This window comes from Salmo trutta, chromosome 13 (genome assembly GCF_901001165.1).
Source record: "Salmo trutta chromosome 13, fSalTru1.1, whole genome shotgun sequence".
In the NCBI taxonomy this organism is placed as follows: Eukaryota; Metazoa; Chordata; class Actinopteri; order Salmoniformes; family Salmonidae; genus Salmo; species Salmo trutta.
The window spans coordinates 28607240-28625075 of record NC_042969.1 but is presented as its reverse complement, the minus strand read 5'-3'; the positions used below and the strand labels follow the sequence as shown (position 1 = coordinate 28625075).

Sequence of the window (17836 nt, the reverse complement as noted above, 5' to 3'; positions counted from 1 at the left end):
TGATGTACTTCAACATAATGTAGTAGTATACATAAGGACAATCTCATTCTGACATGAGGGATGCCTGCAACAAGATCACCATCATTTGTTAGCTATGCATCACTCCAAAACAACCTCACAGAAAGTGAATGTTACGCTCTCTTCAAAGAGACATGCCAACATGTATTGCTTAGAGGTACTGTAGCTGATGTTCTGCAATACGGAGCAGGCAGCATACATTATGTTCTTGTGTATCACAACACATGACCTCTAACATATTTGATTTAACAATGTAATCTCCACTGTTTTACCTCAACCATCAAGGTCAGTAGTTCATTCAATCCTTGGCCTCATTATGGAGAGAACAGCGAACGGCTCCCAATGCCAGAGAGAGAGAGAGAGAGAGAGAGAGAGAGAGAGAGAGAGAGAGAGAGAGAGAGAGAGAGAGAGAGAGAGAGACACAGAGAGAGAGAGAGAGAGACACAGAGAGAGAGAGAGAGACACACCGAGAGAGAGAGAGAGACACAGAGAGAGAGAGTAGACCAGAGAGAGAGAGAGTAGACCAGAGAGAGAGAGAGTAGACCAGAGAGAGAGAGAGACAGAGAGAGAGAGAGAGACACAGAGAGAGAGACACAGAGAGAGAGAGAGACAGAGAGAGAGACACAGAGAGAGACAGAGAGAGAGACAGAGGCATAGAGAGACAGAGAGAGAGAGACAGAGAGAGAGAGACACAGAGAGAGACAGACAGAGAGAGACAGACAGAGAGAGACAGACAGAGAGAGACAGAGGCAGAGAGAGACAGAGAGAGAGAGACAGAGAGAGAGAGAGACAGAGAGAGAGACACAGAGAGAGAGACACAGAGAGAGAGACACAGAGAGAGAGAGAGAGAGAGAGAGAGAGAGAGACACACAGAGAGAGACAGACAGACAGAGACAGAGGCAGAGAGAGAGACACAGAGAGAGACAGACAGAGAGAGACAGAGGCAGAGAGAGACAGAGAGAGAGAGACAGAGAGAGAGAGAGAGAGAGACACAGAGAGAGACAGACAGAGAGAGACAGACAGAGAGAGACAAAGGCAGAGAGAGACAGAGGCAGAGAGAGACAGAGAGAGAGAGACAGAGAGAGAGAGACAGAGAGAGAGAGAGAGAGACAGAGAGAGCGAGCCAATCTCAGTCACTATACTAATGAGCACCATGTTTAAGAGAGATAGAGCAAAAGTTTGAGATATAAGGGCTGGTCTGTAGTTTCAGACTGGTTTTGGATCAGGGGTTTTGAGGAGGTTGTGAGGAGTGTTTGGGGGCTACGACTGGTCTAGGATCAGGGGTTTTATGCGGGTGTGTTTGGGGGTATAAGGACTGAGTTATAGTGTGTGACTGACCTTGCGTCCGGAGTCGTTGCTGCCACACTCTCCTTTATCGTACCACCATTTGTTCTTTAGTTTGTCTAAGACGGCCTGCTCATTGAGCTTCAACACGGCTAGGTTTACCGGGATCCTGCACGTACACCGCACCACACCCAGGACGGGGCAGGGCAGGGCCATAACATAAATAACATAGCATAACATATGTTATCTTATGTCAGTCATTCAGAACATGTCCAATCATATACCACATCTACGCATCAAGGATTACTGCACTTTAGCTGTGTCACTGGTTAGTAGTCTGAACCCACACACACACACATGTTCACTCACAGGCAAGTACATAAAGTATACATCAACATCATCAGCAACATACACATGTACATCAGAGTCAAAGTGATATGTGTTAATACTCCATCTCTCCCTATTGTACTGTACGGTAGTAGATGTGTATTACTGTATCACTTTGGGTAACCGGCACACCAGCTGTGAACCCTCTGTTACGGAACACAACACATCAGAAAATATTCTGATTCTATTCCCCTTTAAAAGCTGTAGGAGCATCTAGGTAGTAGGAGATGCTTGGGGACAAAGACACAAACAAACCCAATTCTGATGTTTGTGTGGAGTCATCAGTGTATCAGCTTGACAGGGATCCTACACATGAATAAAATACTACCCTTACTTATTCATGAGGACAGGGTAAGGAGGGGGAGGCTACTAAAATACAAACGGTGCTAATTCCAGATACCCTCTGCCCAGAAGGACTACAGTAGTTTATGTTGGCTAGGGAGAGAGTATAATGTTTCTCTGTAGTTTTAAGTTGCCCCTTTATACAGAGTTGAAGCACTTGTTACGCTGCGTGTTGAAGTCGGGGCCATAGAACTATCGATGCCTCGGGAGAGATACAATATCATGTCTCTCTTGTGTTTCGCAGAGTTGTCAGGAAGTGTTTCCATCCAGAGTGTCTGAGCAGCTTTGTGATTGGCCAGTTACCCCCCTGGTGGATCAGCGTGGTTGGTTGAAACAGGGTTCTGACCTTGGAGTCCCCGCCCCCGCTGCCACACTCGCCCTTGTCGTACCACCATTTGTTTTTCAGTTTGTCCAACAGGCCTTGCTCGTTCAGTTTTAACACGGCCAGGTTAACAGGGTTTCTTTAGAACGATAATAGATACAATCATAACTGGGTCAGTTTTACTGGGTTAGGAAATACTAAAAAAAATGTATTTTATGGACAGGTATATAAATATATATTTATAGACTGTACAGAGCGATTATGAAAATGTTGGAGCTATATTTTAATAATGATAACTGTATAATGAAAAAGTATATGGACAGGTAGGTAAGTAGTTATGATTATGAATGTTGAACCACCTGCATGGCTAAGACTATGGAGTGAATACACCATGAGGTTGATCTTGAGTTTGGACACTCTAAATGCTTGATATACAGTATATTATTTGTATATCTCAATGGACTGAAATGCTTGCTGGCCATACTTGAGTCAGGTTTATCCACAGAGAGGACAGGACTTCTTCGAAGAGGGAGACAGCAGATATCATGGAGATGCTTCAGATATGGAAGTCTGCCTGCCTGCATGTCACTAGATGATCATGTCTTTTGTGTTTCCACTATGTGGATATGTCTTGCTATGGAAACGGAGAACTATAAATATCCCAACCTCCCTTAACATTCTTATAGACAGCAATACAGTGTTCAGAAATGAAGGGCTATCAGCATTCCATCCATACAAATATGCTTAGATGTTGAGTCTCAAAACTCACTTTAGAGTAGACTGAAGTTTCTCTCACTGCTTTCTTAGTTGATTATTGACTCTAGCATAGAAAGGAAACCCCCAACTAGCTCAGCGAAATTAACTACCACATCCATATCTATAGCACCTCTCTGATAGGCTATCTGTCTCTCTCAATCCCAGGAACTGTCTCTCTCTCGCTCTCTCTCTCATCCCAGGTAGAGTCAGACATTGACTTTTATGTGTTCATGTACAGTATATAACAATATACCCTGTTGGTGGGATAGAGGTCCAGTAGATGATACGACAGAGTGCTTGGTGGATGGTTAGAGGTTAGAGGTTACAGGTCCAGTAGATGAGGCAGCAGAGTGCTTGGTGGTGGGTTAGAGGTCAGAGGTCGAGTAGATGAGACGACAGAGTGCTTGGTGATGGTTTAGAGGTCAGAGGTCGAGTAGATGAGACGACAGAGTGCTTGGTGGATGGTTAGAGGTTAGAGGTCGAGTAGATGAGACGACAGAGTGCTTGGTGGATGGTTAGAGGTTAGAGGTCGAGTAGATGAGGCGACAGAGTGTTTGGTGGATGGTTAGAGGTTAGAGGTCCAGTTGATGAGACGACAGAGTGCTTGGTGGATGGTTAGAGGTCAGAGGTCCAGTAGATGAGGCGACAGTGTTTGGTGGATGGTTAGAGGTTAGAGGTCGAGTAGATGAGACGACAGAGTGCTTGGTGGATGGTTAGAGGTTAGAGGTCCAGTAGATGAGACGACAGAGTGCTTGGTGGATGGTTAGAGTTCAGAGGTCGAGTAGATGTGGCAACAGAGTGTTTGGTGGTGGGTTAGAGGTCAGAGGTCGAGTAGATGAGGCGACAGAGTGCTTGGTGGATGGTTAGAGGTTAGAGGTCCAGTAGATGAGACGACAGAGTGTTTGGTGGTGGGTTAGAGGTCAGAGGTCGAGTAGATGAGGCGACAGAGTGCTTTGTGGATGGTTAGAGGTTAGAGGTCCAGTAGATGAGACGACAGAGTGCTTGGTGGATGGTTAGAGTTCAGAGGTCGAGTAGATGTGGCAACAGAGTGTTTGGTGGTGGGTTAGAGGTCAGAGGTCGAGTAGATGAGGCGACAGAGTGCTTGGTGGATGGTTAGAGGTTAGAGGTCCAGTAGATGAGACGACAGAGTGTTTGGTGGTGGGTTAGAGGTCAGAGGTCGAGTAGATGAGGCGACAGAGTGCTTTGTGGATGGTTAGAGGATAGAGGTGGAGTAGATGTGGCGACAGAGTGTTTGGTGGTGGGTTAGAGATCAGAGTTCGAGTAGATGAGACGACAGAGTGCTTGGTGATGGGTTAGAGGTTAGAGGTCCAGTAGATGAGACGACAGAGTGCTTGGTGATGGGTTAGAGGTTAGAGGTCGAGTAGATGAGACGACAGAGTGCTTGGTGGATGGTTAGAGGTTAGAGGTCGAGTAGATGAGACGACAGAGTGTTTGGTGGATGGTTAGAGGTTAGAGGTTAGAGGTCGAGTAGATGAGACGACAGAGTGTTTGGTGATGGGTTAGAGGTCAGAGGTCGAGTAGATGAGACGACAGAGTGCTTGGTGGATGGTTAGAGGTCAGAGGTCGAGTAGATGTGGCGACAGAGTGTTTGGTGGTGGGTTAGAGGTCAGAGGTCGAGTAGATGAGGCGACAGAGTGCTTGGTGGATGGTTAGAGGATAGATGTTAGAGATCGAGTAGATGAGACGACAGAGTGCTTGGTGGTGGGTTAGAGGTCAGAGGTCGAGTAGATGAGGCGACAGAGTGCTTGGTGGATGGTTAGAGGATAGAGGTGGAGTAGATGTGGCGACAGAGTGCTTGGTGGTGGGTTAGAGGTCAGAGATCGAGTAGATGAGACGACAGAGTGCTTGATGGATGGTTAGAGGTCAGAGGTCGAGTAGATGAGGCGACAGAGTGCTTGGTGGTGGGTTAAAAGAGGAGTGGGTTTTCCCAACAAAACACAACAGTACACGTCAGGGATGAAGCTAGGACAAGGTCAAAACACAACAGTATACTCCAGGGATGAAGCTAGGACAAAGTCAAAACACAACAGTACATGTCAAGGATGAAGCTAGGACAAGGTCAAAATACAACAGTACACGTCAGGGATGAAGCTAGGACAAGGTCAAAACACAACAGTATACTCCAGGGATGAAGCTAGGACAAGGTCAAAACACAACAGTATACTCCAGGGATTAAGCTAGGACAAAGTCAAAACACAACAGTATACTCCAGGGATGAAGCTAGGACAAAGTCAAAACACAACAGTATACTCCAGGGATGAAGCTAGGACAAGGTCAAAACACAACAGTATACTCCAGGGATGAAGCTAGGACAAGGTCAAAACACAACAGTATACTCCAGGGATGAAGCTAGGACAAAGTCAAAACAGAACAACAGTCTTCAGGGTAACAACAGTTGAGATCCTGTGAAATGAAGAGCTGTTAATGTAGCAATTCTGAAAGATGAATTCAATCAAACTGGCATCGTATCTCATATTGACTGTACTAAAATGATACTGCAGAATGGTTTCAGACACTGTGAGAATATTCAGTAGACTCCCCTCACAGGTAGACGCTTCTAGATTTAGAACGTGTCCTGTGTGAGAACAAAGGTGTCACCAGGCAACACCTCTAAGGCACATTTGATTGAACAGAGCCCTTAGTAAACAAAAAAGGGGGTGTCCACAAATTTCTGATTCGGACAGAGAATAATTAAACAAATTATAATTTGTACGGCTTGATTTACCCACATCTTAAGTGTCTAGCCAGAACAATGCGATCTCAATGAATGAAAGAGACCATTCAGTCTAAAATTGTCTCAGACTCTCTTACAAAACATTATCTGAGTAATGAACCCCGTCTTCTCTGTCAGTATCAGACATCTGTGAATACCACCGACCTCGCTCAGTGTGTGTGTCATCTTAGGCTGCTGGGGGGAGAAAGGAGGAGTTAGGAGTGTATGTGTGTGTCGTGTCTGTGAGTGTGTGTGTGTGTGTGTGTGTGTGTGTGTGTGTGTGTGAATGAGTGAGAGAAAGAAATGGATTGTGAAAAAGGACCTTCGCTGTGTGCATGCAGCCTACAGTGACAGTCCACTAAATTACTATTCAAAGACACTAAATGAAATCTCCCCAAAGGAGACTTCTCATTAAAATACATGGAGAGGATTGGGACCCTCCAAGCCCTCTCTGGAACAGAATACATGGAGAGGATTAGGACCCTCCAAGCCCTTTCTGGAACAGAATACATGGAGAGGATTAGGACCCTCCAAGCCCTCTCTGGAACAGAATACATGGAGAGGATTAGGACCCTCCAAGCCCTTTCTGGAACAGAATACATGGAGAGGATTAGGACCCTCCAAGCCCTTTCTGGAACAGAATACATGGAGAGGATTAGGACACCTCCAAGCCCTTTCTGGAACAGAATACATGGAGAGGATTAGGACCCTCCAAGCCCTTTCTGGAACAGAATACATGGAGAGGATTAGGACCCTCCAAGCCCTTTCTGGAACAGAATACATGGAGAGGATTAGGACACCTCCAAGCCCTTTCTGGAACAGAATACATGGAGAGGATTAGGATCCTCCAAGTCCTTTCTGGAACAGAATACATGGAGAGGATTAGGACCCTCCAAGCCCTTTCTGGAACAGAATACATGGAGAGGATTAGGACACCTCCAAGCCCTTTCTGGAACAGAATACATGGAGAGGATTAGGACCCTCCAAGCCCTTTCTGGAACAGAATACATGGAGAGGATTAGGACCCTCCAAGCCCTCTCTGGAACAGAATACATGGAGAGGATTAGGACCCTCCAAGCCCTTTCTGGAACAGAATACATGGAGAGGATTAGGACCCTCCAAGCCCTTTCTGGAACAGAATACATGGAGAGGATTAGGACACCTCCAAGCCCTTTCTGGAACAGAATACATGGAGAGGATTAGGACACCTCCAAGCCCTTTCTGGAACAGAATACATGGAGAGGATTAGGACACCTCCAAGCCCTTTCTGGAACAGAATACATGGAGAGGATTAGGACCCTCCAAGCCCTTTCTGGAACAGAATACATGGAGAGGATTAGGACACCTCCAAGCCCTTTCTGGAACAGAATACATGGAGAGGATTAGGACCCTCCAAGCCCTTTCTGGAACAGAATACATGGAGAGGATTAGGACCCTCCAAGCCCTTTCTGGAACAGAATACATGGAGAGGATTAGGACCCTCCAAGCCCTTTCTGGAACAGAATACATGGAGAGGATTAGGACACCTCCAAGCCCTTTCTGGAACAGAATACATGGAGAGGATTAGGACACCTCCAAGCCCTTTCTGGAACAGAATACATGGAGAGGATTAGGACACCTCCAAGCCCTTTCTGGAACAGAATACATGGAGAGGATTAGGACACCTCCAAGCCCTTTCTGGAACAGAATACATGGAGAGGATTAGGACACCTCCAAGCCCTTTCTGGAACAGAATACATGGAGAGGATTAGGACCCTCCAAGCCCTTTCTGGAACAGAATACATGGAGAGGATTAGGACACCTCCAAGCCCTTTCTGGAACAGAATACATGGAGAGGATTAGGACCCTCCAAGCCCTTTCTGGAACAGAATACATGGAGAGGATTAGGACCCTCCAAGCCCTTTCTGGAACAGAATACATGGAGAGGATTAGGACCCTCCAAGCCCTTTCTGGAACAGAATACATGGAGAGGATTAGGACCCTCCAAGCCCTTTCTGGAACAGAATACATGGAGAGGATTAGGACCCTCCAAGCCCTTTCTGGAACAGAATACATGGAGAGGATTAGGACACCTCCAAGCCCTTTCTGGAACAGAATACCTATAAGACATGGACTGTAGTCATGAGAGGTGAGGTTAGGTGGGTGTTGAGTTGTCTGCTGTAGCTGTTACCAAATAATACAAATAATGACAAATACAAAATCAGTTTTTCTAATCACTTCTCATTAAAGCCTCATAACATCAGTCTGCATTGATGATCTGAGTGCTTACAGGAGTATCAGTGAAAACACTAGACAGACGTCTGTTTAAATGTAGTACCACATAGAGCTTCTGCCCAGATACATTGTTTGTGAGAGCTGTGTGTGTGTGTTTGTGTGATTGCTTGTCTGAAGTTAGAAAGAGAGAGTGAGACAAAGAGAGAGAGGGAGAGAGAAAGAAAGAGAGAGAGACAGAGAGACAGAGAGAGAAAGAGAGAGAGAGACAGAGGGAGACAGACCATAGTTGAGGCTTCAAGGGAAACAGGCCAAATAAAACTGCACTAGAACACAACACAGGCATCAGACTGAGAGAGGAGAACAGAGGAGAGAGGAGAACAGAAAAAGAGGAGAACAGAGGAGAACAGAGGAGAACAGAGGAGAACAGAGGAGAACAGATAAAGAGGAGAACAGAGGAGAACAGAGGAGAACAGAGGAGAACAGAGGAGAACAGAGGAGAACAGAGAACAGAGGAGAACAGAGGAGAACAGAGAACAGAGGAGAACAGAAGAGAAGAGATGAGAAGAGAAGAAAGGAGAGAGGAGTAAAGGAGAGGAGAACAAGTGTTTCTGAAGGAGGGAGGAAAGAAAGTGGGGGTCAGATTTCCACAGACCACTTCTGTAAGCACTCAGTCCTGTCAGCCTGACCAAGGCCTAAGAGGTGGATGTCAAGGGCTTAGCAAGGCTTCAGCTCTCACTGACACAGAGATATACTGTTCTGCAGTAGTCACAGAGGTTACACAGACACAGAGATATACTGCTCTGCAGTAGTCACAGAGGTTACACAGACACAGAGATATACTGTTCTGCAGTAGTCACAGAGGTTACACAGACACAGAGATATACTCTTCTGCAGTAGTCACAGAGGTTACACAGACACAGAGATATACTGCTCTGCAGTAGTCACAGAGGTTACACAGACACAGAGATATACTGTTCTGCAGTAGTCACAGAGGTTACACAGACACAGAGATATACTGCTCTGCAGTAGTCACAGAGGTTACACAGACACAGAGATATACTGCTCTGCAGTAGTCACAGAGGTTACACAGACACAGAGATATACTGTTCTGCAGTAGTCACAGAGGTTACACAGACACAGAGATATACTGCTCTGCAGTAGTCACAGAGGTTACACAGACACAGAGATATACTGCTCTGCAGTAGTCACAGAGGTTACACAGACACAGAGATATACTGCTCTGCAGTAGTCACAGAGGTTACACAGACACAGAGATATACTGTTCTGCAGTAGTCACAGAGGTTACACAGACACAGAGATATACTGCTCTGCAGTAGTCACAGAGGTTACATAGACACAGAGATATACTGCTCTGCAGTAGTCACAGAGGTTACATAGACACAGAGATACAGTGGCAAGAAAAAGTATGTGAACCCTTTGGAATTACCTGGATTTCTGCATAAATTGGTCATAAAATTTGATTTGATCTTTATCTAAGTTGCAACAATAGACAAACGCAGTCTGCTTAAACTAATAATACACCAACAATATGTGTTCATGTCTTTATTGAACACACCATGTAAACATTCACAGTGCAGGGTGGAATAAGTATGTGAACCCTTGGATTTAATAACTGGTTTACCCTCCTTTGACAGCAATAACCTCAAACAAATGTTTTCTGTAGTTGTGGATCAGACCTGCACAACGGTCAGGAGGAATTTTGGACCATTCCTCTTTACAAAACTATTTCAGTTCAGCAATATTTTTGGGATGTCTGGTATGAACTGCTCTCTTGAGGTCATGCAACAGCATCTCAGACGGGTTGAGGTCAGGACTCTGACTGGGACACTCCAGAAGGCATATTTTCTTTTGTTGAAGCCATTTTGTTGTTGATTTACTTCTGTGTTTTGGGTCGTTGTCCTGTTGCATCACCCAACTTATGTTGAGCTTCATTTGGCCGACAGATAGCCTTACATTCTCCTGCAAAATGTATTGATAAACTTGGGAATTCATTTTTCTGTCGATGATATCAAGCTGTCCAGGCCCTGAGGCAGCAAAGCTGCTCCAAACCATGATGCTCCCTCCACCATACTTTACAGTTGGGATGCTGTGCCTTTTTTCCTCCACACACAGTGTTGTGTTTTCCTTCCAAACAACACACCTTTAGTTTCATCTGTCCACAGAATATTTTGCCAGTAACGCTGTGGAACATCCAGGTGCTCTTTTGTGAACTTCAGACGTGCAGCAATGTTTTTATTGGAAAGCAGCGGCTTCTTCCATGGTGTCCTCCCATGAACACCATTCTTGTTTAGTGTTTTACCTATCGTAGACTCGTCAACAGAGATGTTAGCATGTTCCAGAGATATCTGTAAGTCTTTAGCTGACACTCTAGGATTCTTCTTAACCTCAGTGAGCATTCTGCGCTGTGCTATTGCAGTCATCTTTGCAGTACGGCACTCCTAGGGAGAGTAGCAACAGTGCTGAACTTCCTTATTTATACGCAGTTTGTCTTACCGTGGACTGATGGACATCAAGGCTTTCAGAGATACTTTTTTAACCCTTTCCAGCTTTATGAAAGTCAACAATTCTTAATATTAGGTCTCCTGGGATCTCTTTTGTTTGAGGCATGGTTCACATCAGGCAATGCTTCTTGTGAATAGCAAACTCAAAATTTGTGAGTGTTTCTTACAGGGCAAGGCAGCTCTAACCAACATCTCCAATCTCATCTCATTGATTGGACTCCAGGTTAGCTGACTCCTGACTCCAATTAGCTTTTGTAGAAGTCATTAGCCTAGGGGTTCACATACGTTTTCCAACCTACACTGTGAATGTTTAAATGATGTATTCAATATAGAGAAGAAAAATACAATAATTTGTGTGTTATTAGTTTAAGCACACTGTGTATGTCTATTGTTGTGACAGATGAAGATCAGGTCAAATTTTATGACCAATTTATTCCGAAATCCAGGTAATTCCAAAGGGTTCACATACTTTTTCTTGCCACTGTATACAGCTCTGCAGTAGCCCTAGAGCAGTGGTTCTTAACCTTGTTGGAGGTACTGACCCCCACCAGTTTCATATGTGCATTCACCGAACCCTTCTTAATTGGAAAAATAAAATTCAAAACATAGGTATATATTTTACTGGTGCACAAAATGAACCGTGCATCAACATCAGTGTGCAACTACTTGAGCCAAGATGTCTTTGCTCATGTCCTCTATTCTGTCGCTAATGGTGTCATTTGAAAGAGGAATTTGGGATAACTTAATTTCAGCCGCTTTTCCTAGCATGATATTCGCCATCTTCAACACAGCTGGTTTTATGAGTGTTTCACCAATGGTGTGTGGTTTGCCCTGCTTTGCGATCAGGTAAGCAACTTCGTACGATGCTGTGAGGATCGGTTTGTTGATGGGTACAAAGCCGAGAACAGGCAGAGTAGCCTTTTCATCGAATCTGGCTCTCTTCACCTTGAATTCAGCGAGCGTTGTGTTCTTGTATTGTCCATCTCCATGCAGCTTAAGGAAGTGTTCTCTTAGTTTTGCCGGTGCTAGACTAGAATTGCTCAACTTGGCATTGCAAATCATGCAGTTAGGACGCTGACTCTCATCACGTTCCGTTATACATGTGAATCCATATTGTACATATTCGTCCGACCACTTTCTTTTTTTGCTCGACATACAGTGCCTTGCGAAAGTATTCGGCCCCCTTGAACTTTTCGACCTTTGGCAACATTCCAGGCTTCAAACATAAAGATATAAAACTGTAATTTTTTGTGAAAAATCAACAACAAGTGGGACACAATCATGAAGTGGAACGAAATTTATTGGATATTTCAAACTTTTTTAACAAATAAAAAACGGAAAAATTGGGCGTGCAAAATTATTCAGCCCCCTTAAGTTAATACTTTGTAGCGCCACCTTTTGCTGCGATTACAGCTGTAAGTCGCTTGGGGTATGTCTCTATCAGTTTTGCACATCGAGAGACTGAAATTTTTGCCCATTCCTCCTTGCAAAACAGCTCGAGCTCAGTGAGGTTGGATGGAGAGCGTTTGTGAACAGCAGTTTTCAGTTCTTTCCACAGATTCTCGATTGGATTCAGGTCTGGACTTTGACTTGGCCATTCTAACACCTGGATATGTTTATTTGTGAACCATTCCATTGTAGATTTTGCTTTATGTTTTGGATCATTGTCTTGTTGGAAGACAAATCTCCGTCCCAGTCTCAGGTCTTTTGTAGACTCCACCAGGTTTTCTTCCAGAATGGTCCTGTATTTGGCTCCATCCATCTTCCCATCAATTTTAACCATCTTCCCTGCCCCTGCTGATGAAAAGCAGGCCCAAACCATGATGCTGCCACCACCATGTTTGACAGTGGGGATGGTGTGTTCAGGGTGATGAGCTGTGTTGCTTTTACGCCAAATATAACGTTTTGCATTGTTGCCAAAAAGTTTGATTTTGGTTTCATCTGACCAGAGCACCTTCTTCCACATGTTTGGTGTGTCTCCCAGGTGGCTAGTGGCAAACTTTAAACAACACTTTCTATGGATATCTTTAAGAAATGGCTTTCTTCTTGCCACTCTTCCATAAAGGCCAGATTTTTGCAGTAAACGACTGATTGTTGTCCTATGGACAGAGTCTCCCACCTCAGCTGTAGATCTCTGCAGTTCATCCAGAGTGATCATGGGCCTCTTGGCTGCATCTCTGATCAGTCTTCTCCTTGTATGAGCTGAAAGTTTAGAGGGACGGCCGGGTCTTTGTAGATTTGCAGTGGTCTGATACTCCTTCCATTTCAATATTATCGCTTGCACAGTGCTCCTTGGGATGTTTAAAGCTTGGGAAATCTTTTTGTATCCAAATCCGGCTTTAAACTTCTCCACAACAGTATCTCGGACCTGCCTGGTGTGTTCCTTGTTCTTCATGATGCTCTCTGCGCTTTAAACGGACCTCTGAGACTGTCACAGAGCAGGTGAATTTATACGGAGACTTGATTACACACAGGTGGATTCTATTTATCATCATTAGTCATTTAGGTCAACATTGGATCATTCAGAGATCCTCACTGAACTTCTGGAGAGAGTTTGCTGCACTGAAAGTAAAGGGGCTGAATAATTTTGCACGGCCAATTTTTCAGTTTTTTATTTGTTAAAAAAGTTTGAAATATCCAATAAATTTCATTCCACTTCATAATTGTGTCCCCCTTGTTGTTGATTCTTCACAAAAAATTACAGTTTTATATCTTTATGTCTGAAGCCTGAAATGTGGCAAAAGTTTGAAAAGTTCAAGGGGGCCGAATACTTTCGCAAGGCACTGTAGTATGAAGGGATTAAAATATTAAGAAAGAAATCACACGACGTACCATCACGACAGTCACAATTCGACTACTGAGCGCGCCAAATTCCCTGCAGCACAGATAGGCCAAGCGATGTTGCGTGATCACCTGCAGCCAATGATGGCCAAGCGTGTCATCACGAATCATATGAGTCGGGTGTGTGTCTTGACCTCCGCCGAACCCCTGAGACTGACTCACCGAACCCCTGGGGTTCGATCGAACCCAGGTTAAGAACCACTGCCCTAGAGGTTACACAAATTGCCATTGTGAAAAAATATAAATACAACTTTTAACATTAGGTCAAACATGCTGCTTATGACACTGATAAAACAGTGTGTTGATGTTTATAGTGGATGCATCTCAAATGACACATAGCGTGTCGTACGATCCACTATAAACATCAACACACTGTTTTATCAGTGTCATAAGCAGCATGTTTGACCTAATGTTAAAAGGTGTCTTTATAGTAAATCAACTACAGAGTTCACTACTTCTGACCAGCACCTTGTGGAACTTGGTCAAAAGTAACGCACAATATAGGGAAAAGGGATGTATCTAGTATCTCCATACAAAACAATCTGCATGCAAAAAAAGCTGGCTAAGCCATTCAAGGCTCTGAGGCAGAGGTGCAGTTCCACGTTATTACCTGAGGGGTGAGCCCTTGGGCGTGGCGATACCGTATCCTTTAGAGTCCAGGTTCCCCCCGACCTTCATGGTGTCACAGGGTTTCCTCTGTTCAATGTACTCGTTCATGGTGGACTCTAACAGGTAGGCGTACTTCCCTTTGGACTTCCTCACCCTCATCACACCCTCGTCTGTGGTCTTCACAAACACTGAGGGGTCGGCCGACTTCATGTACGACCACATCTTCTCAAACACTGCAATCTTAGACCGCTGGGGAGAGAGGAGGGGTTAGGATTGTGTGTGTGTGTGTGTGTGTGTGTGTGTGTGTGTGTGTATGTGTGCGGGGGGGGGGCAGGGGTAGTAAACTGTGTGTGTGAGTAAACTGCATGTACATGCCAGTCAAACAAGTGTGTCTATGAGTAAACCACAGGTCTCACCCTGAAGAACTCTTTGGTGGAACCAGCATCCAGAGTTCCGTAGGCAATCTCAGTCTGTTTAGCCAGGTCCTCAGCACTCTCTATGGGGGAGACCATCCTCTCCACTGTGAGGAAAGCAGCCAGGTTGGCCGTGTAGGACGAGATGATGATGAGAGTGAAGAACCACCACACGCCCCCCACTATCCGCCCTGACAGAGACCTAGAGGGAGAAAGAGTTTGAGACATGCCTACAGACACCTACGTACATACCTACACACACAACCCCTAGGATATGTCCAGCTACACCTGAAGGGAGAAAGATATAATGGTGACTAACCCCATTCCGTACAAATCTGAGCAACCGCGGCGTTCAAACGAGGCTGCAATGAAAACGAATGGGACTGTAGCGACTGTGTTGGTATCAACATCTGGGGTGTGAACTAGGTTTCTATTCAAGCGTTGATTGACATGGTAATGGCCCAATAGTATTGGAGAAAAGTTGAAAAAACTGACCCCACCGACGCTGTATGTTAAATTGTGACGTGTCATGACGTAACGTACACCACGCATTATGCACCTCATTCTGTGTGGTACAGCCTCTCTGCAACAGGTGTAGCGCTTCTCTCGCAGATTAAAAACAAAAAAGGGACAGGGTAAGGGGAAGGAGGAAGGGGACAGGTTAAGGGTAAAGGATAAGGGGAAAGGGTAAGGGGGAAGGGGTTAGGAGAAAGGGGAAGGGGGAAGGGTAAGGGGGAAGGGGTTAGGAGAAAGGGGAAGGGGGAAGGGTAAGGGGTAAAGGTAAGGGGGAAGGGTAGGTGTAGGGTAAGGGGGAAGGGTACGGGGTGAGGGTAAGGGGGAAGTGGAAACGGTAAGGGGGAAGGGTAAGGGGGAAGGGTAAGGGGGAAGGGTAGGTGTAGGGTAAGGGGGAAGGGTACGGGGTGAGGGTAAGGGGGAAGTGGAAACGGTAAGGGGGAAGGGTAAGGGGGAAGGGTAAGGGGGATACCTAGTTAAATGTACAACTGAATGCATTCAGTTTTTGCGTCATCACTGAGACAAGGTAACTGAGCATCACAAAGGAACTACACCAGGTTCATCTCACCTGAAGGAAGCTGCCAGCGTGTTTCACGGTGCCACACACATTAATTGGTGGTGATTAATAACAGGGGGAGGAAGAGGAGGCCACTTAGTCACAGCTTTTCAAAAACAAACCACTGATTTGTCGGAAGCCAATTCCCCTAGGACCTTTCTCTGTGTCTCGGGAAGTGTGCCAAATGGAACCCTATTGCCTTTATGGTGCACTACATCTGATCAGGGCCATGTGATAGGCCATATAGGGAACAGGGTACCACTCGGGCTGTAGCTCTGTCTCTGCCTCAGGCGAACACAAGTGAGCACTAACAATTAACTGTGTCTCTGTTACGTACCATTCTCTTCTCTGGCACGTCAGACTCAGAGAGAGTACAGGACAGAGAGAGATAGAGAGCTTTTACGTGATCAACAATAAGCTGAAGCAAAAACAAAAAAGGGTTCCAGGGTTTAGTCTTCGTGTAGTTAGCGAAGTAGAACATTAAAAGGAAGATTGAACAAAAAAACAAGAGGAAAACTATTTAGGATGAGAGAAGAGAGGGAAAGAGAGGGGTAAGAGTGAAAGAGAAGAGACAGAAAGAGAGGGATATGAGTGAAAGAGAAGAGGGAAAGAGAAGGGTATGAGTGAAAGAGAAGAGACAGAAAGAGAGGGATATGAGTGAAAGAGAAGAGGGAAAGAGAGGGTAAGAGTGAAAGAGAAGAGACAGAAAGAGAGGGAAATGAATGAAAGAGAAGAGAGGGAAAGAGAGGGTAAGAGTGAAAGAGAAGAGACAGAAAGAGAGGGAAATGAATGAAAGAGAAGAGGGAAAGAGAAGGGTATGAGTGAAAGAGAAGAGATAGCGTATGTGGAGACTTACTACCGTGTTAAACCTGAGCAGGCTTTAGGAGGAGGATATGTCTGCATGTCTGTCCATACTATATCCCCTCCTCTCTATCCCTCCTTCCATGCATACTCCCATCCCCTGCTTCTATTCTCTCTCTCTTTTTATTTTTAACCTTTATTTAACTAGGCAAGTTGAGAACAAATTGTTATTTACAATGACGGCCTAACCCCACCAAACCCTCCCTTCACCAGGACAATGCTGGATCGAACCAGGGTCTGTAGTGACGCGTCTAGCACTGAGATGCAGTGGCTTAGACCACTGCGCCACTCGGGAGCCCTCCTAGCTCTCGTTCTCTCTGTCTCTCTCTCTCTCCCTACCCCTCACACCCTCCCGTCTCTCTCCCTCTCTTTCTCCCTCACTCTCGTTCTTGCTCTCTCTCTTCCTAACCCTCACCCTTCTCACTATCTCTTTTCTCTCTCCCTCTCTCATCATCTCTTTCTCACTCTTATCTACGAACAGTCTAATTAGTACTAATCAATCATCACCAACATATAAACCCCATAGTGTACAGCAGGGGTTCTCAAAGTGAGGTCCAAGGTCCTAAAGGGGGTCCGCTGCAAGATCTCTAAATAGAAAATACACTGATCAAAAATATAAATGCGACATACAATTTTACAATTTTACTGGGTTACAGTTCATATAAGGAAATCAGTCAATTGAAATAAATAAATGAGGACCAAATCTATGGATTTCACATGACTGGGAATACAGACATGTATCTGTTGGTTACAGATTTAAAAAAAGCAGGCGTGTGGATCAGTGTAAGGGCTGTCGTCGTAAGAAAACCAAGATGCAGTGGAGGATGTGTATTCATTTTAAAGATTTAATCAAATGAACCACTATAAACAAAATACTCGACAGAAACGACAGCAAACAGTCCTGTCTGGTCCTACATGAACAAAACAGAAACAATCACCCACAAAAACCCAAAGGAAAAACAGGCTACCTATGTGTGACTCCCAATCAGCAACAACAAACTACAGCTGTGCCTGATTGGAAGCCACACGGCCAAAATCAACGAAACAAACCAACCTAGAAAAAAGAACATAGAACGCCCACCCAATGTAACACCCTGGCCTAACCAAAATAAAGAACAAAAACCCCTCTCTATGGCCAGGGCGTTACAATCAGAAAACCAGTCAGTATCTGGTGTGATCACCGTTTGCCTCATGCAATACTACCCCTCCCCATTTTTTTCACTGTTATTTAAGGCAAAATGTGTAGAATTGCATGATATCAGCTTTAAAGCTGCAACAACAAAAATGTCTTTGCCCCATGACAAAATGTGTAGAATTGCAGGAAATTTGTTTTCTCTCCGATGCCAAGAGGCGAGCCTTTTAAATGTTCATTCCCTGGGCCCAATACTTGGTTCGTCCAGCCACGCACTGCAGACATCATAGTAAAACTCCTTGTAGGCTATTTCTAAACGGCACTGGAGTTGT

General features: G+C 44.9%; 1 protein-coding gene across 6 annotated transcripts in view; it reads right to left on the bottom strand.

Moving 5' to 3' along the window:
• gria1a (glutamate receptor, ionotropic, AMPA 1a) overlaps positions 1–17836 on the bottom strand; it is a 160802-nt gene that overhangs the window by 15237 nt on the left and 127729 nt on the right. For 2 of the 6 annotated variants that reach the window (XM_029771754.1, XM_029771751.1), the window contains exons 12-14: positions 14446–14644; positions 14031–14278; positions 1357–1471 (exon numbers count right to left, since the gene is read on the bottom strand). In XM_029771754.1, coding sequence (XP_029627614.1) covers positions 1357–1471; positions 14031–14278; positions 14446–14644 — 562 coding nt within the window. Of the gene's footprint in view, positions 1–1356; positions 1472–2377; positions 2493–14030; positions 14279–14445; positions 14645–17836 lie in introns of those variants that run through there. The other 4 variants (XM_029771750.1, XM_029771753.1, XM_029771755.1 and 1 more) reach the window with 3 other exon arrangements.